At 38.9% G+C, this 24043-nt stretch overlaps 1 protein-coding gene across 1 annotated transcript in view; it reads left to right on the forward strand.

The window, feature by feature from the left end:
• Positions 1 to 24043, forward strand: part of AKAP6 (A kinase (PRKA) anchor protein 6) — a 524496-nt gene that overhangs the window by 120174 nt on the left and 380279 nt on the right. The window contains exon 3 of the mRNA XM_006889980.1: positions 1238 to 2995. Coding sequence (XP_006890042.1) covers positions 1238 to 2995 — 1758 coding nt within the window. The remainder of the gene's footprint in view (positions 1 to 1237; positions 2996 to 24043) is intronic.

Raw genomic sequence — 24043 nt, forward strand, 5'->3', positions numbered from 1 at the left:
TTCAAATTTTGTAAGTAAACTAGTAGAAAAACAAAGTACTGAAGAAAAACAAAGATCAAGTAGGGAGCTAGAGAGATCAGATCTTGGATTAGCATAGTGAAAGGAGGCACAGGCTCCAACAGACACATGAAGACCAGAGCAGTCTGCTTGTCTCAGATTCTCCTCCAGGAGAATTGAGCTTTGGGGATAGAATGACCCTTCACTTCCCAATTTCCTATGTTGTTAGTGAGACTATCCTTCAAACTAGTATTACAAGGTCCCAGAGGTAGGTCCTTTTGCCTCAACCAGAAACAGGTCCATTTCTTGTAATATCAAAAATTGCACTAGTAAGGAGGGGGAAAATCAATTAATGGTTAAAAAAAATAAAATTCTTGTAATTATACCTTTGAATATAGAAGAGTTTTCCATAATGTGAGGATTAGCACTTAGTGTCTAACATATATGAATGGGGTGAGAGTATGCATACAAAGAAAAGAACTAAGATGATAGAATCTTAATTGTCATTGGTTTTCTCTAGATTCAGCTGTGTTTTACCTTCAAAAGATGAGGCACAATAGTTAAGTGCTGAGCTGCTAACCAAAAAGTTGGTAGTTTGAACCCACCAGCTATTCCATGAAACATTTATCAATCTGCTTCTGTAAAGATCTGCTTTGGAAACCCTATTGGAGCAGTTCTACTGTGCCCTTTAAGGTCACCAAGAGTCAAAACTGATCCAGTGGCAATGAATTTATTTTCAAAAGGGTGGAAACAGAGAAGCTGGCCTTGAAATCTCTTTAAATCACAGATTTAGTGGTTCTGCTTCTTGTGATTTATGGATATTGATGAATCTACAAAGTCATTGCTTAGAAATTATGTATTGAATATCTACTATGACCTAACTATTGGCTCAGGTACAAGATAAGGAAAATACTAAAAAGGAAAGGGTTCTTAAATAAACAGCACACTATTTTTAAACAGAATTTTAAGACAAGAACAAATATTTTTCACTTGACCTTTACTATTTCCATCAAGCCTTTGTCCTACAGATTAAGTAGAAATCCTTAAATATTTAAGAATAGAATGTTATATAAAGGAATGTGGTAATTGATTATCATGCCCTTCTGTATTTCACACCAGAAGTTATTTAGATTGATGCGTGTTTGGTCTTTTTAGTGGCCTGTGCTATGACCTCATTTGAACAGCAATTTAATTCAATTGATGATGCATTTACTGAAACCATTGTCATTGTCTGTTTCAGGGCCGCCTTGATTCTCTCACAGAAGTGGATGACTCAGGACAGTTAACCATCAAGTGCTCTCAAAATTACTTATCTCTGGATTGTGGTATTACTGCTTTTGAGCTGTCTGACTACAGTCCAAGTGAGGATTTGCTTGGTGGCCTGGGTGACATGACCTCTAACCAGGTCAAAACCAAACCATTTGAGACTTGGAGCTACAGTGAGATGGAAAAGGAATTCCCTGAGCTTATCCGAAGTGTTGGATTACTTACAGTGGCCACTGACTCCATCCCTCCCAGTTGCAATGAAGAAGTCGGTGAGGAAGTATCTCTTTTAACAGATGACAAAGGTAGATGTGAGAAAAACAACACTTCCGCAGCCAGTGAGCTTGCAGATGAAACCCCAGGGACATCATCATCAGGAGAACCTCTGACAAATGCTATTCAACCCTCTTCTGAAACCACAAAGCAAGAATCCAGTTCTTCCAACCATTATGGTGCAAAGAACCAACAGCCTCTTCTTTGTGAAAATACAACTCCCAAGCGAACCATCAGAGACTGCTTTAATTATAACGAGGACTCTCCCACGCAGCCCACATTGCCAAAGAGAGGGCTTTTCCTTAAAGAGGAGACTTTGAAGAATGATCAGAAAGATAGTGGTAGAAAGAAGCAGCTGGTCGATCTAAAGCCCGAGATGAGCAGAAGCACGCCCTCCCTGGTAGACCCGCCAGACAGGTCCAAGCTCTGCCTGATGTTACAATCTTCCTACCCCAACAGTGCATCAGCTGCCAGCCAGTCATATGAATGTTTGTACAAGGTGGGTATTGGGAATCTTGAAAATACAGTCAAAGCTCACATTAAGGAAATCTCTTCCAGCTTAGGAAGGCTCAATGACTGTCGAAAAGCGAAGCCTCAATTTAAAAAGTCTCATGAGACCCCAGAGGTACTATCTTCATGCCAAACACCTAAAAGGGGAAGTGACTCAAGCAACAAGGCTGAAAACACTAGAAGCTTAGTTGTGCCAAATGGAATTCCTTCTTGCATTTCCAAGGCCAAAGAGGATCCAGAAACAGATTCAGCTTCTGTGTCCTCGCTGGAACCACGTACTCAGAAAAGTTGGAAGACCAAATTGCCAGTACAGTCAGAAACCTCTAGTTCACCACCTTGTACTCAAAGCAGTGAATCTTCTGTTGGCTCAGATTCCAACTTGTCTCCATTACCCGTGCTTTCAAAGCCCCAAAGCAAGAAAAGTTCCTCCTCTTCCCCAAGTCATGTTACCAGAAATGGTCAGGTCGTGGAGGCCTGGTATGGCTCTGATGAATATCTAGCACTGCCCTCTCACCTTAAGCAGACAGAAGTGTTAGCTTTGAAGTTAGAAAACTTAACAAAGCTTCTGCCCCATAAACCCAGAGGAGAAACCATTCAGAATATTGATGACTGGGAACTGTCTGAAATGAACTCAGATTCTGAGATGTACCCAACTTACCATGTCAAAAAGAAGCATACAAGGCTGGGCAGGGTGTCGCCAAGCTCATCCAGTGACATAGCCTCTTCACTCGGGGAGAGCATTGAATCTGGACCTCTGAGTGACATTCTTTCTGATGAGGACTTTTGTCTGCCTCTGTCTGGTGTGAAAAAATACAAAGATGAGAAGTCAGAGCGAGCTTCATCCTCAGAGAAGAATGAAAGACATGCTGCCACAAAATCAGCTTTAATTCAGAAACTGATGCAAGATATTCAACACCAAGACAACTATGAAGCCATCTGGGGAAAAATCGAGGTAAGGTGATCTTTACCTGAATGATTTCTTACCTGATTCAGGGTTGTAATGCTGGGAAAAGGTTGAACCCTTTCCTACTCCATTGTGAAATGTGTTGCTATTTTTCATTAACCTAACAGATTTGTCCTGGAAAGGGTTAAACCGGTTGGGTCCTTGGAGGCAAGGATTCTGAGGCTCCGTCTAACATACTTTGGACATGTTGTGAGGAGAATCCGGTCCTTAGAGAGGGACATCATGCTTGGGAGGGTGGAGGGACGGCGCAGGAGAGGAAGGCCCTCTATGAGGTGGATTGATTCAGTGACTGGGATAATTGGGATGGGAGTGTCAGAGACAGTGCGATTGGCACAGGACAGAGCGGAGTTTAGGGCTGTTGTACATAGGGTCGCTAGGAGTCGCAGGCGACTCGACGGCACATAACAACAACAACAACAATTTATCCCCTAGAGTAACAAAAAAGTCACAGTGATCGCTTCATTTTAATAGCATGTACGTTGCCAGAAACTGCCCCTTTCAATGCATTGACTTCTTGTGTCCTTCCTGGTGTACAATTCTTTATTGATACTACTCAAGCCTAACATGGCTTCTGATGATACTGATTGTGCTTGAAAGTGATACAAAATAAAGTGAAATGGTAGCAAGACACACACCCACACCCAACAGTGTGAAAATGGGATCATTCCAGTTATCCTCAATGCTCTTGGTTCTTTTGTGTTCCCTAGAATGGCCTCCTCATCTCCATAGTTAACTTTCTGTAGAAATAGAGCAAATGTTTCAAATTTATTAACAATCTTTGTTTTTCTTTTACTTCCTCTTTTGTGAGTCTTCTGGCTAGTAACTGTATTGCATATATCATGTAGCAGCCAGGAGCTCTTGGATAAAGAGTTGACATGTTGGGTAAATCTATGCTTTCAGAATGAGTGATTAGATGAGATGAAATATTTCAGAATATAAAAATTATGAGGCCCAAATTCTGTCATGGAAGTTAGGATTAGGTCCTCAATGATGCTTCTGGGGCAGGGATACTATTAATATTATGCTAATGAGAGACTGGGGTGGAAGCTGAGGTAGGTTTTTTTGTTTTGTTTTTGGTTGTTTTTTTAAAAAAATAAGTCATTCAAATTGTGGAAGGGCCAGTTCTCATGTGCCATGGAAGATGGCTCTTGGTTGGTGGTGAGAGTGGGCTGGGAATCCCTCCTTGGAGCCAATGAAAAGCTGGGGTGGAAGCTGAGAGGTTTTTGTTTGTTTGTTTGTTTTGTTTTGTTTTTTTAAAAGTTATTTGGGACCTCGAGCCTATTGACCTTGGGCCTGATTTAATTGTATTTCAAATGAACATTTCCTGTGTAGGACAGCACTTTTCTGTCATTTTGCTGTACTTGGGTAACTTGGAATTCCTGTAATATTAAACGGCATGCCAGTGGTGTATCAATTGCCATAATGGTTGTGCATGGTTGACAAAGTCTGGTAGAGCTCACAGATTAAGACAGGCTTAGAAGCAGGAGTGGCATCTACTTCTTAAACGTGCCTGTGGACACTCTATGAACCAATAGGATAATTTTTCTAGAACAGGGTTAGAGTCTTTTGTTTATAGGGTCACCACTCGATGACACTTAACAACAACAACAGCAACATATAAAGCCTGGCCCTTGTCTCCATTTTGGAGTTAGGTGAAGTGGTTGACTCTACAATGGCGCTCTTGTTTTGATTGTGGATCTGTGTGGCTTGTGTGGTTGTTTTTTTTCTATTTTTTTCTCTATATGCTCTACTGAGATAACATACAGTTGCTGAAATGATGGACAACTAGGCCATAAGTGTGTCAAACACCATAATTGGCTACCCATCATGGACAGTTTTTGTTGGAGCTCCCAGATTGATTCAGGTTTGGGAGCAGGACTGGCATCCACTTCATAAAGTACATGCCTGTGGAAAGTCTAAAAACTTGGAGACATAATGATAGTTATAGAAAGGCTTCAGGCCTTTGTTCTTTTTCTGTTTACATATGTATCCTTCCCTCATGTGTATTCAGTCTACATGGTGGACAAATCATTGTTGTTGTCGTTGATAAGTGCCGTTGAGTTGCAGGCGACTCATAGCGACAGTATGAAGTGTCCTCGACACTTGGGTGCCTTTCATCCTCTCTCCAGGTTCATAGGGTTTCTGGAGGCAAGCTGTTATGGAAGTGGATGCCACTCCTCCTTCCAAGCTTGTTTTAATTGGGGAGCTCCACCCCACTCTCTGTCCGCATTGGGTAACCAACCATTGGCACATCAGTGTCACAGTGTTCAGCCTCACAGCAACCAAAAGTGACCACAGTACGGCAACTTGTACCCCAACTCTATGAAGAAACATGTGGCATCAGAATAAGAGGAGATTGAAAAAACTGTGTAGTGCTCCCAGGTGGACGTTTTTGGGTGGTGAGAGCCAATAAGAATGCATGATTATGGAGGAATTTGGAATAAAGGAGCTCATGAAGTTTGAACCGTGCTCTGGTTCTTAAATTCAGTAGGGCCCAAGGGCCACAGATCCTTGGGCCTGTTTTTAATTGTTTTTGGTCAAATATTCTTGTAGGTTGTATAGCCGTGGTCTGTCCACTTGCTGTACAGAGGTAACTCGTGATTGCTGTGATCTGAACACTGTGACTCTGGTGTGTCAAATGTGATAATGGCCACCCATGGTGGACAGTGTTTGGTGGAGCTCCCAAATAAAAACAAGCTTGGAAGCAGGAATGGCCTCCACTTTCAAAATAACTTGCCTCCAGAAACCCTATGAACCTAAAGAAAGGATGAAAGTTATATATACAAGTGTTAAAGTCTTTCATTAATAGAATCACTAAGAGTTGCCTATGACTCGACTGCACTTAACAACAATAACAACAACAACAATGGTCCTTTCCTCAGAACATCACTGGAATTAGATTTAGTTAATATGATATTTGTAATGATTTCTTTATTGCTATGCTTGTAAGGATTTGCCATAGTTCATCTTGTGAAACCATAGCGGTACTATAAGTTAAAACTAACACCTAGCAACCACTATACCACGATGGTTTCTTACCATGGTTACTTTACCATGTGCAGAACTTTTCAAAGTTTGTATGTGTATATATACAGAACTTTGGTGACATAGTGTGTATCATGTTGTACTGCTAAGTAAAAGGCTGTGTTCATTCGAGTAGTTCAATTCCTTCTAGTGGCTCCTTCAGAGAAAGGTAGGCAGTCCCTTCTCATTAATATTTACATTTTCAGGAACCTAATGGAAGATTGCGATTAGTTCAACTCAAGAGCAGTGAGCTTGGTGTGTGTGTATGTGTGTGAGAGAGAGAGAGAGATTGAATGATTTCTTGCTTGCTTACTTGATTTATTGATTTTTCCCCTTAAGCTGATACCCAAACAAAGTCCTTCTGATTCATAGTTTAATTTTCTTTATATTGCATCATGTTATAACCTTGGCACAGTTCAGCTTCTCCTTCACTAGGGGATGTTGAGCATAGGGAAGATAAAGCACAGGGGAGTCTTTCAGATTAAGTATGGAATATTACTGACTGACTGACTTATAACTACTCCTCCCATTTTTTTTTTAACATCAAAAATCCATTCATTGTTGGACATTACTCTGGGGCAAGCATCATGCTATAGAAAAAGGTAAAGAGCCTTACAAAAGAAAATGCAAACCATGAAACATAGTTGGAAAAGTCAATCGAAATATAATAATTTAAAAGGTAACTCTGGTGGCAAGAAGCTGTGTCATAGTTCTGAAGGTACGCAATTAGGGCCTGCTTCACAGGAGAAGGATGAGCTGTCTCCTCCCATGCTATATTACAGCCTCTGAAAACTCACCAGAGGGTTAGCTATGATTCAGTTCAGACTCTGTAGTACACAACAACAACAATAAGAACAACAAGCTAACAGTTGCCAATGTATGTAGGGTATTCACTAAGCAGTTAGGGAGCTCTGGTGGCATGATCAGTGTTTGAGTCATGCTGCTGACCTGAAGGTGGTGCCCCTCTGGTAGTTCAAATCGACTCGTGGCTCCTCAGGAGAAAGATGAGCATTTTCCTCTCAAGGTTTTTCTGGCTCAGAAACACAATAGAAAGTCAGCAATGACCCATCTCAACAAGAATACATTTTTTAAACTACTCCTAGTTAACCTTATTAACAAATAACACCTACAGGTAAACCTACAATTCCTAAAAACACCCAACAAAGTAATATTCACAAGCATATGAGTTAAGACACCATTAAGTTTTTTTGGAGGGCACAACTCAGCCCATATCAGTTTGGTACATAAACATGCATCTAGAACTACCCTGCCTTCAAAGGTAGTGAGAAAAGACAATAAAAGATTCCAAAATGGATAGAAATTGTTTACCAGGCATCCATTGAGTATTAACACAGCTGATAATAACTAATGATTATTAAACTCTTATTTTAAGCTTATTTCTGTGTGATACATGTTTTATGGCCTTACTCTGCTTAAATATTATGAGGTAGAAATTTCTCAGATGAGGAAGCAGAATGTGTTTAAGAAAATTGCTTAGTGTCTCATAGCTAATAAGTGTAGAGCTAGGATTTAAAGGGAGAATTTTAGCGGTATTGACTATCTATGGCCTCTCACTGCTTCTCTGGAAGTTATAATTGGCAGTAATAGAGACAATATTGATGAAGATCGTCCAAAGATGGTTAGGACAATTCATTGATAGAGAATTACCAGAGTTCAAGCTGAGTTTAGGAGAAGATGTAGCCTTAGGGATATCATAGCTAATGTCAGATGGATACTGGCTGAAAGCAGAGAATACCAGAAGAATATCTATCTGTGTTTTATTGACTATACAAATGCATTTGACTGTGTGTTTTACAATTCTGTCTAACATTGAGAAGAATGGCAATTCCAGAATACTTAAAGGTACTTATTTGAAATTTATACCTTGACCAAGAAGCTGTGTGCCAACAGATCAAGGGAACACTACATGGTTTAAAATCAGGAAAGGTGTGCATCAGAGTTGTAGTCTCTCTCTATACTATTCAATCTGTATGCAGAGGAAATCATTCAAGAAAGTAGCCCTTATGAAGAAGAATGTAGCATCAAGGTTGGAGGATGACTCATCAAAAGCTAGTGTTATGCAGATGGCATAACCTTGCTTGCTGAAAGTGAGGAGACCATGTAGGACTGCAGTCTTCAATATGGTAATCCGTATTAAACATGTCAGCATCAAGAAAACATTGTGAACCAAAAGGCAACATCATAATAGATGAAGAAAATATTGAAGTTTACAATGATTTCATTTTACTCAGATCCACAAGCAACATCCATAGGAGCTGTAGTCAAGAAATCAAGAGAAAGGTATGTGACACTGGAGAAATCTACTGTCAAGGGTTTTGTCAAAGTGCTAAAAAGCAAGGATGTCAGTTTAAAGGCTAAACCATTGTGTTTTCACTTGCTCTCTAAGCATCTGAAAGTTGGGCAATGGATAAGGAAAACTGAAGAATGGATGACTTTGAATCGTTATGTTAGAGAAGAGTACTGAATATTCCACGGACTGCCAAAAGAGCAAACAGATATGTCTTGGAGAAAGTGTAACCCGAGTGCTCCTTGCAGGCAAAAATAGCGAAGCTGTATCTCATATACTTTGGGCATGTTGTTAGGCCAGGCTAGTCCTTGGAGAGGGACACCATGCTTGAAAAGATGGAGGGTCAGTGAAGAAAAAGTGCCTCATTGAGATAGATTGAGCCCATTGTCTATAGCAATGGGCTCAAGTATGTCAGGGGTGATAAGGATGGCACAGGATAAGACAGGATTCGCGTGTTGTTCATATGATTGCTATGAGTCGTATGTGACTCAACAGCACCTCACAACAACAGCAACAATGGGGCCAGTGCTCATGGCATCCATGGTAGTGAGAACAGGTTGGAAACTTGAGACATGGGCCTCTGCCAGGAGGATGAGTAAATTTAAGGGGATGCTGTGATGAGCTAGGTGAGAGTGGGCTGTTGAGAAAATGAACAGATCTGAAAAAGATAATCAGTCATTAAAACAAAATGTGGTCTACAGTTAATCATACTTCATTTAAAGCCTGATTTTAACTTGCTTTGTTAAAAAAGATGTTCTAACTAGATCAGACTGCTACTTCCAAGTATAGCATGCTTTGATTCCTCAGTTCTATCAAGAGGTAGCCACATTTTCAGCTGCTGAGAATGAGTTCCTCACTACTTTGTTATTAACTGTTGCTTAGTTGTCTCTAGCTCCTACTAGCCGTATGTGCCCTAGAACAAAACCCTGTCTCATCCTGCCTCATTCTCATAATAGCTACTGTATTTGAGCCCAGTGTTGCAGACCCCTTGCCAATCCCTCACACAGATGGTCTTTTTCACTGACCCTCTCCTTTACTAAGCATGATGCCCTTCTCCAAAGGTTGGTACCTCCTGACAAGTCCAAAATACATGAGATGAAGTCTCTCCATTGTTGCCTCCAAGGAGCATTCTGACTGTATGCTCTCCATGATACATTTGCTTGTTCTTCTGGCCATCCATAATGTAGTCAATGGCCTTTACAGTATCACAATTCAAATGCATCATTTTCCCCCTTGGCCTTCTTTATTCATTGTCTTGTTTTCATATACATAGGAGATGGCTGAAAATACTATGACTTGAGTCAGGGGTATCTCAGTCCTCCAGGTGACTCTTTGGCTCTTTAACACTTTAAAAGAAGTCTCTTGCAGCATATTTGCCCATCACAATATGTCATTATTAGAGGGCAATATTTGGAAACTTGTTTGACATAGAAGTCAGGTGAGTAATTAGGAAAAAATAGTGTCGATGTTGAGTTTATGATGAGTCATTCAAGAAGTGTCTTAGAGAGATGAGATATGAAATAAAAGCGAAAATAAAATGACCACCTCTTTTCATAATTGTTGTTGTTGCGTTGTTGTTTGATGCTGTCGAGTCATAGACGACTCATAGCGACCCTATGAACGAACGGCCTGAGCACTGTTTGTACATAGAGTTTCCAGAGGCAAGCCATTTCAGAAGTGGATGCCACTCCTGCTTCCAGGCTTGTTTTAGTCGGGAAGCTCAGCCAACACGGTCCAGTTGGAAAACGAGTAGCATATTTCTATGGAGATTTACTGATTAAGTGCATAGGCTCAGAAGTTCGCAGCGGGGTTACAATCTATGAGGTACAAATGTAATGTGGTCTGTAAGACCTTTGTGTCCTTAAATTGTAAGGGATTTACCATCACCTGCAGAGACACCATCCTTCAGGCACCCATTTTCATAATTAGTACTGTTAAAATTAATAGCAGATTATTCATGAGAAGTTTCAAGTCAGCATAGTCCCAAATGCTTAACCAACTCTATGTTTCCATAATTTCTAACAAAACAGCTCCGTCTGTGGCTCAGTTCCCCAGTTCCTCTATGGCTCTTGCATTTAGATTTGTTAAAAGGTCTCCCAGAGACTCAGATGCATCTAGGGGAAATGACTCGTGACAGGTTTACAGGCTGCTTTTGGAGAAACTGGTGAGCAATGAGCCAGGATTCTGCAGTCTGTCCCTTGTAGCACATCTAGATGGTGATTGTTGGTGTTGCAGCCTGGTGGTGTAGAGAATGGTGAGCAGCGGGAAGCTATGTCCCAAGTGAGTGAGTTTTTCCAAAGTAAAAAAACAAACAAAAAAACACCTGGCTGTAGGGTAGGGATTTTATCTCATCCTCATCTTGTCTCTTTAATACAATAATTACTTCAGCACAAAATAAACTATTAATCATTGGCTAGAGAACAATCTGAATGATAAATCTTATACACTCAACCCCCTTTTTAGGCCCAGTGTTTTTCATGATTCCAGGTCAGTGGACCTAGAATATTGCACTGGTGTCCTCAGTGCCACCTACGAAAAGTAATGATAAACATAAACTGAAAATCTTCAATGTACCAGGAATCTGCTAGACTCTTTACCTACAATTAATTCTCCCATAGTACCCTCATAACAAATCTGCAAGACAAGTTTTATAATCCTAAAATTACTGTCTTATCATGCACAGTGCTACTCTTCGAAAACTACCACCTTGATCCAAGCCACCATAACCTTTTATCTGGCTTGCTGCACGAGCCTCCTAACTGAACTCTGCCTCGGTATGCCCCTGCTACAGTCTATTCCTAACACACAACTTGAATGATCTTTTTAAAACTAAATCAGGTCATGTTCTTCCTGTGAACAAAAACCTAGCAAAGACTCCTTATCTTACTTAGAGATCCCATAAAAACAGATTATATCATTAGACCCTATAACAACACTTTGGCATAACTAATACCAGTCTCATTTTACAGGTGAGAAATTTAGGCTTGAATGTTAGTCATTTGCCCAAGGTCATACTGCTGCTGGCATTTAACTCAGTCTGCATTGTGTCAGAGCTGACTTGATTGAGTCTTGTGCCTAATTTTCTCTTTGTGATATATCCAAATACTAAGACATTTAGACAATAATCACATGAGCAGGTAAATTCCATTTCTATAATCTGCAAGCTTCTGCTAGATTTATAAATGAAGAATGTGTACTCTTTCTCATAATCTGGATGGTGGGAAGAGAGAATGGACTACCTGGTCAGTAACTACTTGTTCTGATTTGCAGCTATAGGCTGCAAATATATGGCGGTGCAACCTCATGTGTCCTTTGAGATACAGTGCAAAGTTCACTTTTCATGTCACAGGCATATTGCTCACTCAAAAAACTCCACACTCATCCAGGAAAATATAATTGAGAGATTGGGCTAAGTGGTACAGAGCTGATAAATTCATGGCATAGCTGAACCCTGTTAGTCTCAGAGATATAAATGTCTTCAAATGCCAGATTATGGCATTTTGACTACAGCTCAATGAGTCAGCTGTTGTTAGCTGTTTCAGAGATATCTATACTAGAATTTTTAAAATCCTTTGGTGCCAGTTAAAAATGTCCCTGCTCTTTAGTTTTATCCATTTCAGTACAGCAAATAACTGAGTGCTTGCTCAGCTCACACATTGCTGTGAAGTCTGAATTCAATCATAGCTGACTATTCTCCATTGGGTTTCAGAGGCTGTAAATCTCAGTCAGGGAGATTGCCATCTGTCATCAGGAAGCTGCTGGTGGATTCTAATCTTCATAAAGTGGAGGAGTAATACTCCAACCAAATATTTTTCTAATTTGGGGACAACAGCACACATGTGATCATTATTTTTGCTGCCTGGAAAGAAGTTTGATAATGCCAGGGTAGTTTAACTATAACAGAGATTCAGAAAATGCTTTCAGAAAGGACCTAAATCCTAGCATTATGCCCTTAGTTTAACTCTATGTTGACTCATCAATGATATTACATTGGTAATCCTATATTGTTTTAAGTTCTCTTTTCTTTAATTAGTGTGGTTACCCATCATGGTTGAAAGATTCCATCCCAGTTTTTCCTGCAGGATAGGACCCAGTGTGTCAAGGCTAGAGGCAAAACATCTTCTGAGGGTTGCATCTAAAAAAAATTCTGGAGTTACTCTTTCCTTCAAGATCTCCCTGGACAATGTTTGTCTGATTTGAGGTTAGAATAAGTCTAATTTAAAAACAGATAGATCTTTTTTATTTGACAACCTCTTTCCTATGGTAAAATTTCTGCTGTAAATTTTTACATGCCTTCAATATTTCTTTCATACCAACATAAATATTTAATTTCTTAGAGTTTGGGGAGTAGTAGTCCACTCTTATGCATTGACACAGTCTCTTATGACCCTCCTATCAAATTCTATTACCAAGAGCTTGAGTGGCCTGGATAGAGAGTTGTGCAGCTAATCCAAAGGTGGTGCCCACTCCAGAAGTTCAGATCCACCAGTTGGTCTTAGAATGGAAAGATGGGCAGTCCCCCATGCAACATATTGTTGTGGACCCTTGAATTGGAACCAACTCATGGTTGTCCTTTCATCAGGTTTTCAGGGGCTGTAATTACATGGGAGTAAATTTCCCATATTTCTACTGTGGAACAGCTGGTAGACTCAAACCATGTGCATTAGTTTTGACAATATAACTCCTTACGACATTATGCTGAATGAAATATCTCAGTCACAAAGGGACAAATACTGCATGGTGCCACTGTTGTAGAATGGGTCTGACATCAGGGTTGGGGTAAGACAGAAAAAACTGGATAAATTATGTATATTATATTGAAACAGATGAGGGAAAGAACAGATTAAAGGTGATACATGATTGAGTATTATGGTTAGCACAGAAATCCAGAATTAAGGTTGCATAGAGAAGTGTACTTGGGGTTGGGGGAAAGGATGGGGGAATTGTATACTAATGAAGGAATTTTTTTTTTTTCGGAGAGGGGAGCGAACTGGTGGAGAGGGATGGGCAGGGAGAAAAGTACAGCAATGAATGAATGGAAAACCAAAACCTCTGTAAATGTCTATTAAAATTAATAAGAAAAAAAGAAAAAAAAAACAAGTAGGCTACCCTGTGCAGTTGACAGCCTCAGAAAACCTGGAGGGTCAACTATGAGTCACTTCCCACTCCACATTAATGACTTATGACTATCAGAAGCATTTTGAAGTTATTGAATTTCAGTGACATTTTATTTTGCATGTGCCTTTTCTTCATGCTATTTTTTTTTTCTTCACAGCTTTTCTAGTGTTTCTTTTGTGTCACTATAGTCTTTCCTACTTACATCACCTCTCTTTTCCCTTCTGTTTACTTTTTTTCTGGAGAGAAAATTACTTTCTCTATCTAGTCTATACAGTTCTCTTTTTTATTTTCTCCCCTCAAAGGTTTTCCTTTCTGCCTCTACAGCTGACCTGGAGACTCAGTGCTATGTACTTAAGCACTAAGACTTATCTTGCTATCACACTTCAGGCTTAAATATTTGATTATCACACTGCATTTCTTAGCCTTAGGAATATACCTCCAGGAAGTTAAAGAATTTTTTTAGATATGAAAAGGAAGAATGAAATTTAGATTAAATATCAAGAAAAAGGCCAGATTATTTTTTAAATTTTATTTTAATAATTTTAATGAACATTTACAGAGATTCTGAATTTCCTTTCATTCATTGTTGCACTTTTCTCCCTGCCTAGCCTTCCCCCCTGTCCCCCACAGTGTGCTCCTCTCTTTGAAAAAGTAAAAGAAAAAATCTTTCTTTGGTATACAAAAAAAGGCCAGATTCTTAAAGGACTAAGCAGGCTCAGCTTTGTAATTAAAAATAATAAACATTTAGATCACAAACTGAGCAGGAATTGGAAATGTAAAATAGTAATTCAGTAAGAGGTAAAAATGTAGAATGTTAAAAGAATTATGAATATTCCTTTCTTCTTCGGAGTCCAGCTTCTCAAATTTGAGTAGGTGTGAAGAAAGGATACAACTCTGATGCACACCTTTCTTGATTTTAAACCATCCAATGTTCTCTTGCTCTGTTTGGAAAGCAGTTTCTGGTATAAAGCAATTTAGGTATAAGTTTCTGACTCATGTTGTTTGTAAAAAGAGCAAGCTCCATGTGTGTATGACATTTACAACTTCACAAAGGGGAAGTGTTCCCATCAACAACACAAAACTAGTTCCCATGAAGTAATCATGTCCTCCATGCTCCCACACCTCTTTCTATTAATCCCAACACCAATCTTACACTCTACTGGGTCCAAAATCTGATGCAATAGCTTACAGATCACACAAAATCATATGAGACATCAAAAGGCTGTAATTCAAGTTAGTAATAGAATACAGTCACTCAGTCAGGATAGCTTCTGAAATGTGCTCATAGGCACCTCAGCCTTGAACCTCTAGGCTTTAGGCCAGTGGTACAAAGCTCTCAGTCCTACTAATGATGGCTCTTTCCTCCCTTCCTCCTCCTCTAGCAAATGCACAAAGGCTCTTAGTTCTGTTTACATGAGGAGTGGCAGCCCAGAGATCAGCTGCATCTCATGTCAGGTCTCTGGTCCTCTGTTTTGGCCATGGCTGCTGCTGCTTTAGGTCCAGCTGGCACAAGAATCTCTGGCCCTGAGAGTACTCACTGTATGCCTGCTTCTTTGCTGGTGGTGAGACTCTCAAAATCTGCTGCTAAATCTGATCAATTTAGTGGCAAGTCTAGCAGATCCCCTTGTGGATAGGCTAGCACACTAGATTCACATATTACCACCCATCCACATGCCATAATAAAATTCAGTGGCTAGGAAAGGGATTATGAACAACAAATCCTGGACACCACAATATTGTTGTTAGGTGCAACCCTATGAACAACAGATCTGAACCCTGTCCTATCCTGTGTGAGCCTCATCATCTCTGACACACTTGAGCCCACTCTTGAGGGTAGGGTAATGTGTCTATCTTCCCAAGGAATAGCCTCTCTTAGCAACTGAAAAGAAAGAGGAGAACTTCCCTGCAGGGTTTCTAAGGCTGTAAGTCTTTATAGAAGCAGAGTGCCATACCTTTTCCCAAAGAGTGGTTGATAGGTTCAGATCATTGACATTTTGGTTATGCAAGGGAAATTGATTGGAGCACATGTCAAATGAGGGAGCAGGTAGATAAAATGCATTCCCCAAAACATAATGATATAGAAGTCCATCTCTCTATCAGAGATGGAGAAAACATAGTGCTTGGAATGGGAAGGGTCGGTGAAAGAGAAGAAGACCCTTGTCAAAAGATGGATAAACACAGTGACTTTAACAGTGGACGTGTATATCAGATATAATGAGGATGGCAGGTTAGGGCAGGGTTCAGATTCATTGTCTGTAGGGTCTGTATGAGTCAGCTCTATGGAACTTAACAATAGCAATCTTTCTATCATGTAACCAGAGGTAACTGGGCAGTCCAAGGCTAATGGAGGTCACTAGGGATCCAGGTTCCTTTCATAGCTCAGCAGTATTATGTGGGTTTTAGCTCCACAGAGGGGAGCAGTGAAGAACAAGCAACCAGTCGTTTTCTTATGGATGAGAGTAGGAAAGTGCCTTTGGTCCAAACTATGTGGCTTATCTGTGAAAGTCTGGGAAATGAGCTCTATACTAATAAAATTGGGAGTTTGCAGTATTTGTGAAGATGGGACACTAAAAGTTTTCTCCCAAAGAGTTGGTAGTTTAAATCTGGCCGTGAGACGTCACTAACTTGAGTGCTCCTGGTTCTGGCTGTGTATTACTGTCGGAGACTTGTGAGCACTATGCTGAGTAGATAACTCAGGCTCAAAGGACAAATACTGTATAAAACCATTATTGTAAAAAAAGAAGGATAACTAGTACAATGTGTCTAAAAATCCAAAAGGGAAAGGGAGGAAGGCAAAGATAAGAGCGGAGGGAGGAATCACTAAGATGACAGGATATGGAGGGCAGATGTGGGGAGAGGAGGTGAAGGAATTGGGAAAGATCCACTGGGGACCTGAAAAGATACGGTAATGATGGGCAAAGATCAAGGGTGATTAATTTTATAAAATACTATGAAAATGACTGTATGAAACACAATGTGAATGAGGGAACGTGTGAAGCAAAATTTGTATGAAGAAACACAATGCAAAAAAAAAAAGAAGAAACACAATGCATACAAATTTTTTATATGAACAATTTTTTAAAAATTAATGAAAAAACCCACACTCAATCCCACTGTTCTAATTTCCAGTTTAAGGCAACCCTCCATCAGTTTTCCAAGACTATGAATCTTTGCTGAGGAGACCAAAAAGAAATCAAAGCCATTTAAAAATAGTGTGCATTGTTTTTGCTGGTAACTTTTTGGCTTGATATTCCTTCCTTTTTAGTTAATTAACTATATTAATCATCTTGAGGAGTTATTAGGAAATTTGGAATAAAAGGACCAGAAAGAAGCTGATTACAATTATTACATCTATTTTTTTTTAATTGTTGTTAGGTAGAGCACACTGTATCTATTAAGTATCTCCTCAGCTGTTATGTTTATGGTTAAAGTGGAAATAAAATGAAATCGAGAAAGAAGAGAAAAAAAAAGAAGCAGCCTAATCTCTGGCCCCACCCTGGCTCATTAAATTAGAATCTCCGGGTGTGGTGGGGTGTCTGTTTAGAACTCACATGATTTCCTATATGCAGCCAAGGTTGGGAGCCAGTGATCTAAGGTTAGAATTGAAGGTCATTACGGTAGCCTGGAGATGTGGTAAAGCAGTCTGGACTGTGCTTTTGGGTTATAAAGGAAGAGTCAATAAAATTTTATAGCTATTTTTAAAATAAAGAGTGGAGGAAGAAAAGGGTCAAAGGGCTTGAGATTTCAAACTTAGATTTGGGGGCTGAGAGATGTTAAAAATAAATTTAACAGATGGTTTTAAGGGACGAGAAAAAATTAAGATAACATAGCAGATGAATAGGAAAATGTAAATGTTGTACTTAAAAAAAAACAACAAACCAAACAAAAACCAAAAATCTGTGGTCCAATCTACAGTGAGGATTCTAAATCAATTTTTTTAAAGATAAGGTGACAAAATTCTTTAGGATATTAATAATAATAATCCTTTTGACTGTTTTGTCCAATAACTGGAGGTGCAGGGGGTGGGTGGGGAGGACCCTAAATTTATGAATTAAGATTGCTAATGGATTTGTTGAGATAACAATGTCAAGGTCATTGCTCAAGGTTGGTGGAGAAGAATCTTAGGGACTCAAAGCCAATTCTGTCCCGGTTAACGCTAGGAGTATTTTAGTCCTGAGTCATTTTAATGTCTGCAAAACCTTTCCTGGGTCTTGAGACTTTATTACTGATGATTTAGCACCACCGTGAGGTTTTATGTTGTTACTGCATCTGGCTTAATCGAATTGGCGCGCCACCTTTCGTAGTTTACACGTTGCCTCACACTTTTAAATTGATGACCTTGTTTAGAAACACATTTTTTTCCGCTGTAGCCGTCATTTGCGGCAACGTACTAATCACAAGATGGACATAGGTGGGGGTTTTTTTTTTGGTTTTTTTATTTCTTTAATATAGAAACGTTACTATTATATAACATCTTGATGAATGAATATTCAGAAGGTGCCTAATTAAATTTAGTAACAGATATTTCTAGAATGATGAAAATTAAAAAAAAAGACAATCGATGTTGCATTTTATAGTTTGAATAAAATATACCTTCAATATAATCAAGATAATACATTGGATGTATAGTCAATATGTTTTCTATGTATGCTGGGCAAATAATTCAAGAAACTGGACTATATGAAGAACTCAGCATAAGGATTACAGGAAGGCATTAATAGCCTGCTATATGCAAAATGCATAAATTATATTGCACAAGATTTGAAGCACTTACTGATGAAGATCAAAGACTATACAACCTTTTTTTAATTAGAAATTTATATTCTCACTTCATTATTTATTTCATGTTACAAAACTGCCAGAAAATTATTAGGATCCTCTTGGAGAGGTGGTTTGGGGTTTTTTGGGGGTTTTTTTTTGGTTGGTTGGTTTTTTTACATTATTTTTTAAAATTTATTTGCTTACAAAATTTATATACATTGTGTTTCACACTATCCTGCATTCACATTGTGTTTTATACAATCATTTTCATACATAATGTTTTATAAAATCAATCACCGTTGGACCTTGCCCATCATTAGCCTGTCTTTTTACTGGGATCCTTCCCATTTGCTTCCTCCCCTCCTTACATCCAACAAACTGTGCCCTATGGTTTCACCTCTACCGATCTTCACCCTTCACTTCTTCCCTTCCCCCTCTTGAGTTTCTGTACATGTTTTAATAGTTATTCTTCTATTTTTACAATAATGGTCTTATGCAGTGTTTGTCCTTAGGAGAATGTGTTAGTTCACTCAGCATAATGATCTCCGGCCTCTCCCAAGTTACATAGCATTTTTCAAAACCGTTGCTCCTGAGTGATGCATACTATTCCATTATGTGAATGTACTACATTTTCTCAGTCCATACGATATTGAGTGAACATTTGGGCTGTTTCTGTGTTCTGGCGATGGTGAATAAAGATCTTAGTTCTTTTTTCCTTGGGGTATATTCCTAGTAGCAGAATAGCTGGGTCATATGAAGTTTCTATGTTGAACTTTTTGAGGAAATGCCAAACTATCTTCCAGGGTGGTGGCACCATTTTACAATTCCACCAACAGTGTATGAGAGTTGCCACCTCTCCACATCCTCCTCAACATTTATTGCCTGCTGCCCTACTATACCACTGCTACTGAAGTGAAATAGTATCTCGTGGTTTTGATTTGCACCACGCTTATTGCCAGTTATTTTGACCATTGGCCACCTGAATGACTTCCCCTGTGAAAAGTCTTTCCATGTCTTTAACCATTTTGTAATTATCAGTCTTTTTTTTCTGGAGGCCCAGGAGTATTCTGTAAACGTTTGTTTTCAGACCCTTGTCTGAAATGGCATTGCCAAATATTTGTTCCCAGTCGGTAGGCTTTATTTTCAACCTATTGGGAAAAGTTTTTGATGAGCACAGAGATTTAATCTTTAGAAGGTCCCATACATCAATTTTATCCTCTCCAGATTGTGTTTTTCTGGCTGTATTTGGCAGTCTCTTTATACCATAGGCTAGGCCTTCTAAACTTGATCCCAGTTTGTCTCTGATGAACTTTATGGTTTTGGGCTTTACTCCCAGGCCTCTCTGATCCACCTTGAGTTGATTTTTGTGTATGGTATGAGATGTAGATCCTATTTCAGCTTTCTGCAAGTAGCAGTCCAGTTTTGCCAGCAGCATTTGTTGAGGAGGTTGTCATTTCCCTGTTTTATTTCCTTGTCGAATACCAGTTGACCATAGATAGATGGGTCCATTTCTGGGTTCCCAGTTTTGTTCCATTGGTCTTTATGCCTGTCATTGTTCTAATGCCTTGCTGTTTTGGTTACTACAGCTGGGTGGTAGGCTTTGAGTTCAGGGAGTGCTATACCTCCCACTTCATTTTTGTTTTTCACAAATTCTTTGCTTATTTGGGATCTCTTTCCTCTCCAGATAAACTTGATAGTTTCCCTTTTGATCTCCTTGAAAAATGAATATATCCGTACTAGGATTGCATTGAGCATGTAGATTGCTTTTTTGGTAGGACTGTAATTTTCACAATGTTGAGTTTTCCTATTCATAAACAGGGCACATTTCCCCATTTATTTAGGTCTTTTATTGTGTCTCACAGAAATGTAATGTAGTTTTCTTCTTCTATTTTAATTGGTAGTTTAATGAAAGTTTATAGAGAACTTGGATTTCCATTCATGCATTGTTTCACTTTTTCCTCCCTACTCAGCTCTCTAAGTTCACTTTACTCTTTGAAATAATTCTTTCATTGTTGCATAATTTCCTCCCATTCCCCTCCTTCCCCAGTCCACTTTGTTATGCAGCTCTTATTCTGGACTGTTGTCATGCAAATAATACCTAATCATATATTCCTTTTAAACAGTTTGCAGTTTTCTTTTTCTTTGTCCAGATCTTTTTTGTCTCTAGTTAGGTTCATTCCCAAGTTTCTCAATTTGTGATTGGCTATTGTAAATGCCTTCTTGGGTTCCTTCTTTGAGTTCTCTTTGTTACTGTAGAGGAATCCCATTGATATTTGGATTAACCTTGTATCGTGCTACTCTACTAAATTGGCCTACTAGCTCTAACAGTTTCTTGGTTGAGTCCTTGAGATTTTCTGTGTATACTATCATGTCATCTGCGTATAGCAACAGTTTAACATCTCTTTGCCAGTTGGGATGCCTGTTATTTACTTTTCTTGTCTTGTTGCCCCAGCAAGTATTTCCAAAACAATATTGAATAGAAGTGGTGACAGTGGGCATCCTTGTCTGATCTCTTTTCACAAAGAAAATGTCTTTAATCTTTCTCCATTGAGAATTGTATTGACTCTTTGTTTTGCATGTGTACTTTTCACTATGTTGAGTAAATTCCTTTCTGTTTCCATTTTCCTGAGTGTCTTAATCAGGAAAGGCATTGGATTTTGTCAAATGCCTTTTCTGCACTAGTTGCTAGGATCATATGGTTCTTGTTATTTGTTTTCTTAATGTGGTGAATTATGTTGATTGTTTTTCTTATAAATCTCACTTGGTCATGATGTCTTTTTGATGTGCTTTTGGATTCTATTGGCTAGGATTTTGTTAATGATTTTTGTGTCTATGTTCCTGAGAGATATTGGTCTGTAGTTTTCTTTTTTGGCAATATCTTTGTTGGCTTGGGTAGTAGGGTTATACTTGCTTCATAGAATATCTCTGGGAGCATTTCTTGTTTTCCACTTTTTGAAATAGGTAGCATTGGTGATAAACCTTTGAATGATTGGTAGAATTTAGCCATGAAGCCATCTAGTCCAGGGCTTTTTTTGTGGGAGAGTCTTTATGACTGCTCTATTTCTTCTTTTGTGATGGATCTGTTCAAGTGCTCTCCATCTGACTGGGTAGGGCATGAGTTTCAAGGAACTTGTCCATTTCCTCTGAGCTTTCAAATATGACAGAGTATAGCTTTCTATAATATTCTGACATTATAGATTTTATTTCCTCTGATTCTATTGTAGTCTCATCTCTATCATTCCTTAATCAAGTTATTTGTATCTTCTCCTTTTTTTTCTCTTTTGTTAAGTTTGCCAATGATTTGTCAATTTTATTGACCTTGTTAAAAAACCAGCTCCTGGTCATATTGATGGTTTCAATTGTTTTTGTTTTCTATTTCATTGACTCTTGTTCTTATAATTTCCTTTCTTCTAAAGGCTGTCGTATTAGATTCTTCTTCTTTTTCTATTTGTTGAAGGTATCGAATTTGATCATTCATTTTGCTTTCCCCCCCCCCCATTTTTTGTGTGTTTGCCTGTTGCTGTGAACTGGTCTCTGAGGACTGCCTTAGCTGCATCCCAGAGGTTTTGATACATTGTATTTTCATTATCATTTTTTTCAAGGAACTTTTTAATTTCATTCTTTATTTCTTTTATAACCAAATCATGTTCTAGCAGGGTGTTATTTAGCTTCTACATTGGTGGCTTTGTAAGCTTTATCCTCTTGTGTTTAATTTCTAGTTTAATGGTATTGTGGTCTGAGAAGATACATTGTATTGTTTCAATGTATTTTTAATTTATTGAGGCCTTCTTTGTGTCCTAATATGTGATCAATTCTGGGGAATATACCATGTGCATTCAAGAAGAAAGTGAATTCAGTTTTAGTTGAGTGCACTGCTCAGAATATATCCACAAGGTCAAGTTGGCTGATTGTATAGTTTAGATCTTCTGCATCTTTGTTAAATCTCTTTTGGATTGACCTATCCTTTGGTGAGAGTGGTGTGTTAAAGCACCACTATTGTGGTGCTGTCTATTTCTTTTTTCAATTCTATTAATAGTTGCTTTATATATTTAGCAAGTCTATCATTTGAGGCATAGATATTGACCACTGTTATGTCTTTTTTATTTACTGTGCCTTTAATCATCATATAGTGAGTGCCCTTCCTTATCTTTTTTTTAAGGTTGTTTGTTTGTTTGTTTGCTTTTTAAATTTTAAAAACCATGTATGGGGAGCCAAGGGCATAAGTGGTGGGAGCAGAAGGTTGAGGATGAGTAAGGATGAAATCACAGAGTTGCACAATTTGGTAGGTGGAGGAAGTGTGTAAAGGAAATGGGAAAGATGTGGCAGGGACCAGAAAAGACAGGGTAATGGTGGGCATGATCCAATAGTGATTAATTTTATTTATGTGTGTAAATAATATATACATACACATATATTTTCTTTTTTTAATGAAGAGAGATTGTCTTTTTCATTTGTGGTTTTCCCATTTGGGAATAGAGGTGCAAACTCTGGCTGCTTCATGCTGAACAAGGGCATTGAGATGGAGGGAAGGAGAGCCTACTTTAACACTTCACTAGTAGTCTTGAGTTAGAGCTGCATGCCTTCTTGTTCAGTTAGAAGATCTTTTCATGATGTTTTATGCCCTCTGGACTGCAACGTTTTTGTGTGAGAGAGTCTAGTGGGAATGGCTGCCTGAACTTTGAGTCTGCATCCACCTTTGCTTCCTTAACTGGCAGTTATATTTCCCTTATGTCTCAGGAACTGGGCTCAGAGTTCAGGTTCTAGAACAGGACTCAGTGTTCAGGTTACCCAGAGGAAAGGTAGCAAACCTAGAGAGAACAAACCTGTGAGTTACAAAAGAAAACTACTTGGAGGTTTTATTTACAGGTGTACTGGAGGAGGATATGGAGGAAAGTGGCTTTGACAAATTCCTCACACACATCAGATGGCTCTCCCCAGGGGCTGGGCACAGCTCTCCAGGGTCCAGGTGGTTCCCCTCAGCCCCACAAAGCTCTCCTGAGGTCTGGACCTTGAGCACTACCAGCCACTGCAGCCAGGGGTAGCACTTCTGGCTCTAGTGCACCATCATTGCCTCCTTCCTCTCTGCCAAGTGGTCTAATTGTAACTTACCACATTTCCCCTCTACAAATGGAGAAGGGGCTTCCAGAGTGGTGAACAGATTGATTTAAGGTTGAAAAAGTAATAAAGGCAGTAGAACAAGGACTCAAACCAAGGTTTTCTGAAGGCAGACTGTGAGGCAGCAAGCTCCACGCGACATTCTGGTTGGCCATCTTTAGTCTTCCTTTGCAAGCAAAATTCTGCTGAAGATCATTTTCAAAATGATCAGAAGTATATACTCAGGCCTTGCACCACCCACCCCTTCCTTATCTTTTATTTTTCATTATGAAGACTATTTTATCAGAAATTAGTATCGCCACTCCTGCTTTTTTGTGAGTGCCATTTGCTTGGTATATTTTTTCCCCAGCCTTTGTTTTGAGTCTATCTTTCTCTTTGTTTATTAGATGTGTCTCTTGTAGACAGCATATTGACTGGTGCATGTAGTTTATTCACTTTAAGTGTGATTACTGACAGGCCAGTTTTTATTGTTGCCTTTCTTTTGTATTTTGTTTTGCTTTGTTTATTGTTACTATGGTCCATCTACTTTCCTTTGGTATCTCCGTGTGAAGGACTTCCCTTAAAAGATCTTATCGTTTTGGTCTTGTTTTCACAAATTTCTTAAGTTCTTTTTCTGCAAAAGATGTGATTTCTTCTTCATATTTGATGGAGAGCTTTGCAGAACTTTTAGTTAGCAATTGTTTTCTTTCTACTTTCTTTTTTTTTTTTTT

Source organism: Elephantulus edwardii, unplaced genomic scaffold (genome assembly GCF_000299155.1).
Source record: "Elephantulus edwardii isolate Elephantulus edwardi_28Jun2011 unplaced genomic scaffold, EleEdw1.0 scaffold00084, whole genome shotgun sequence".
In the NCBI taxonomy this organism is placed as follows: domain Eukaryota; kingdom Metazoa; phylum Chordata; class Mammalia; order Macroscelidea; family Macroscelididae; genus Elephantulus; species Elephantulus edwardii.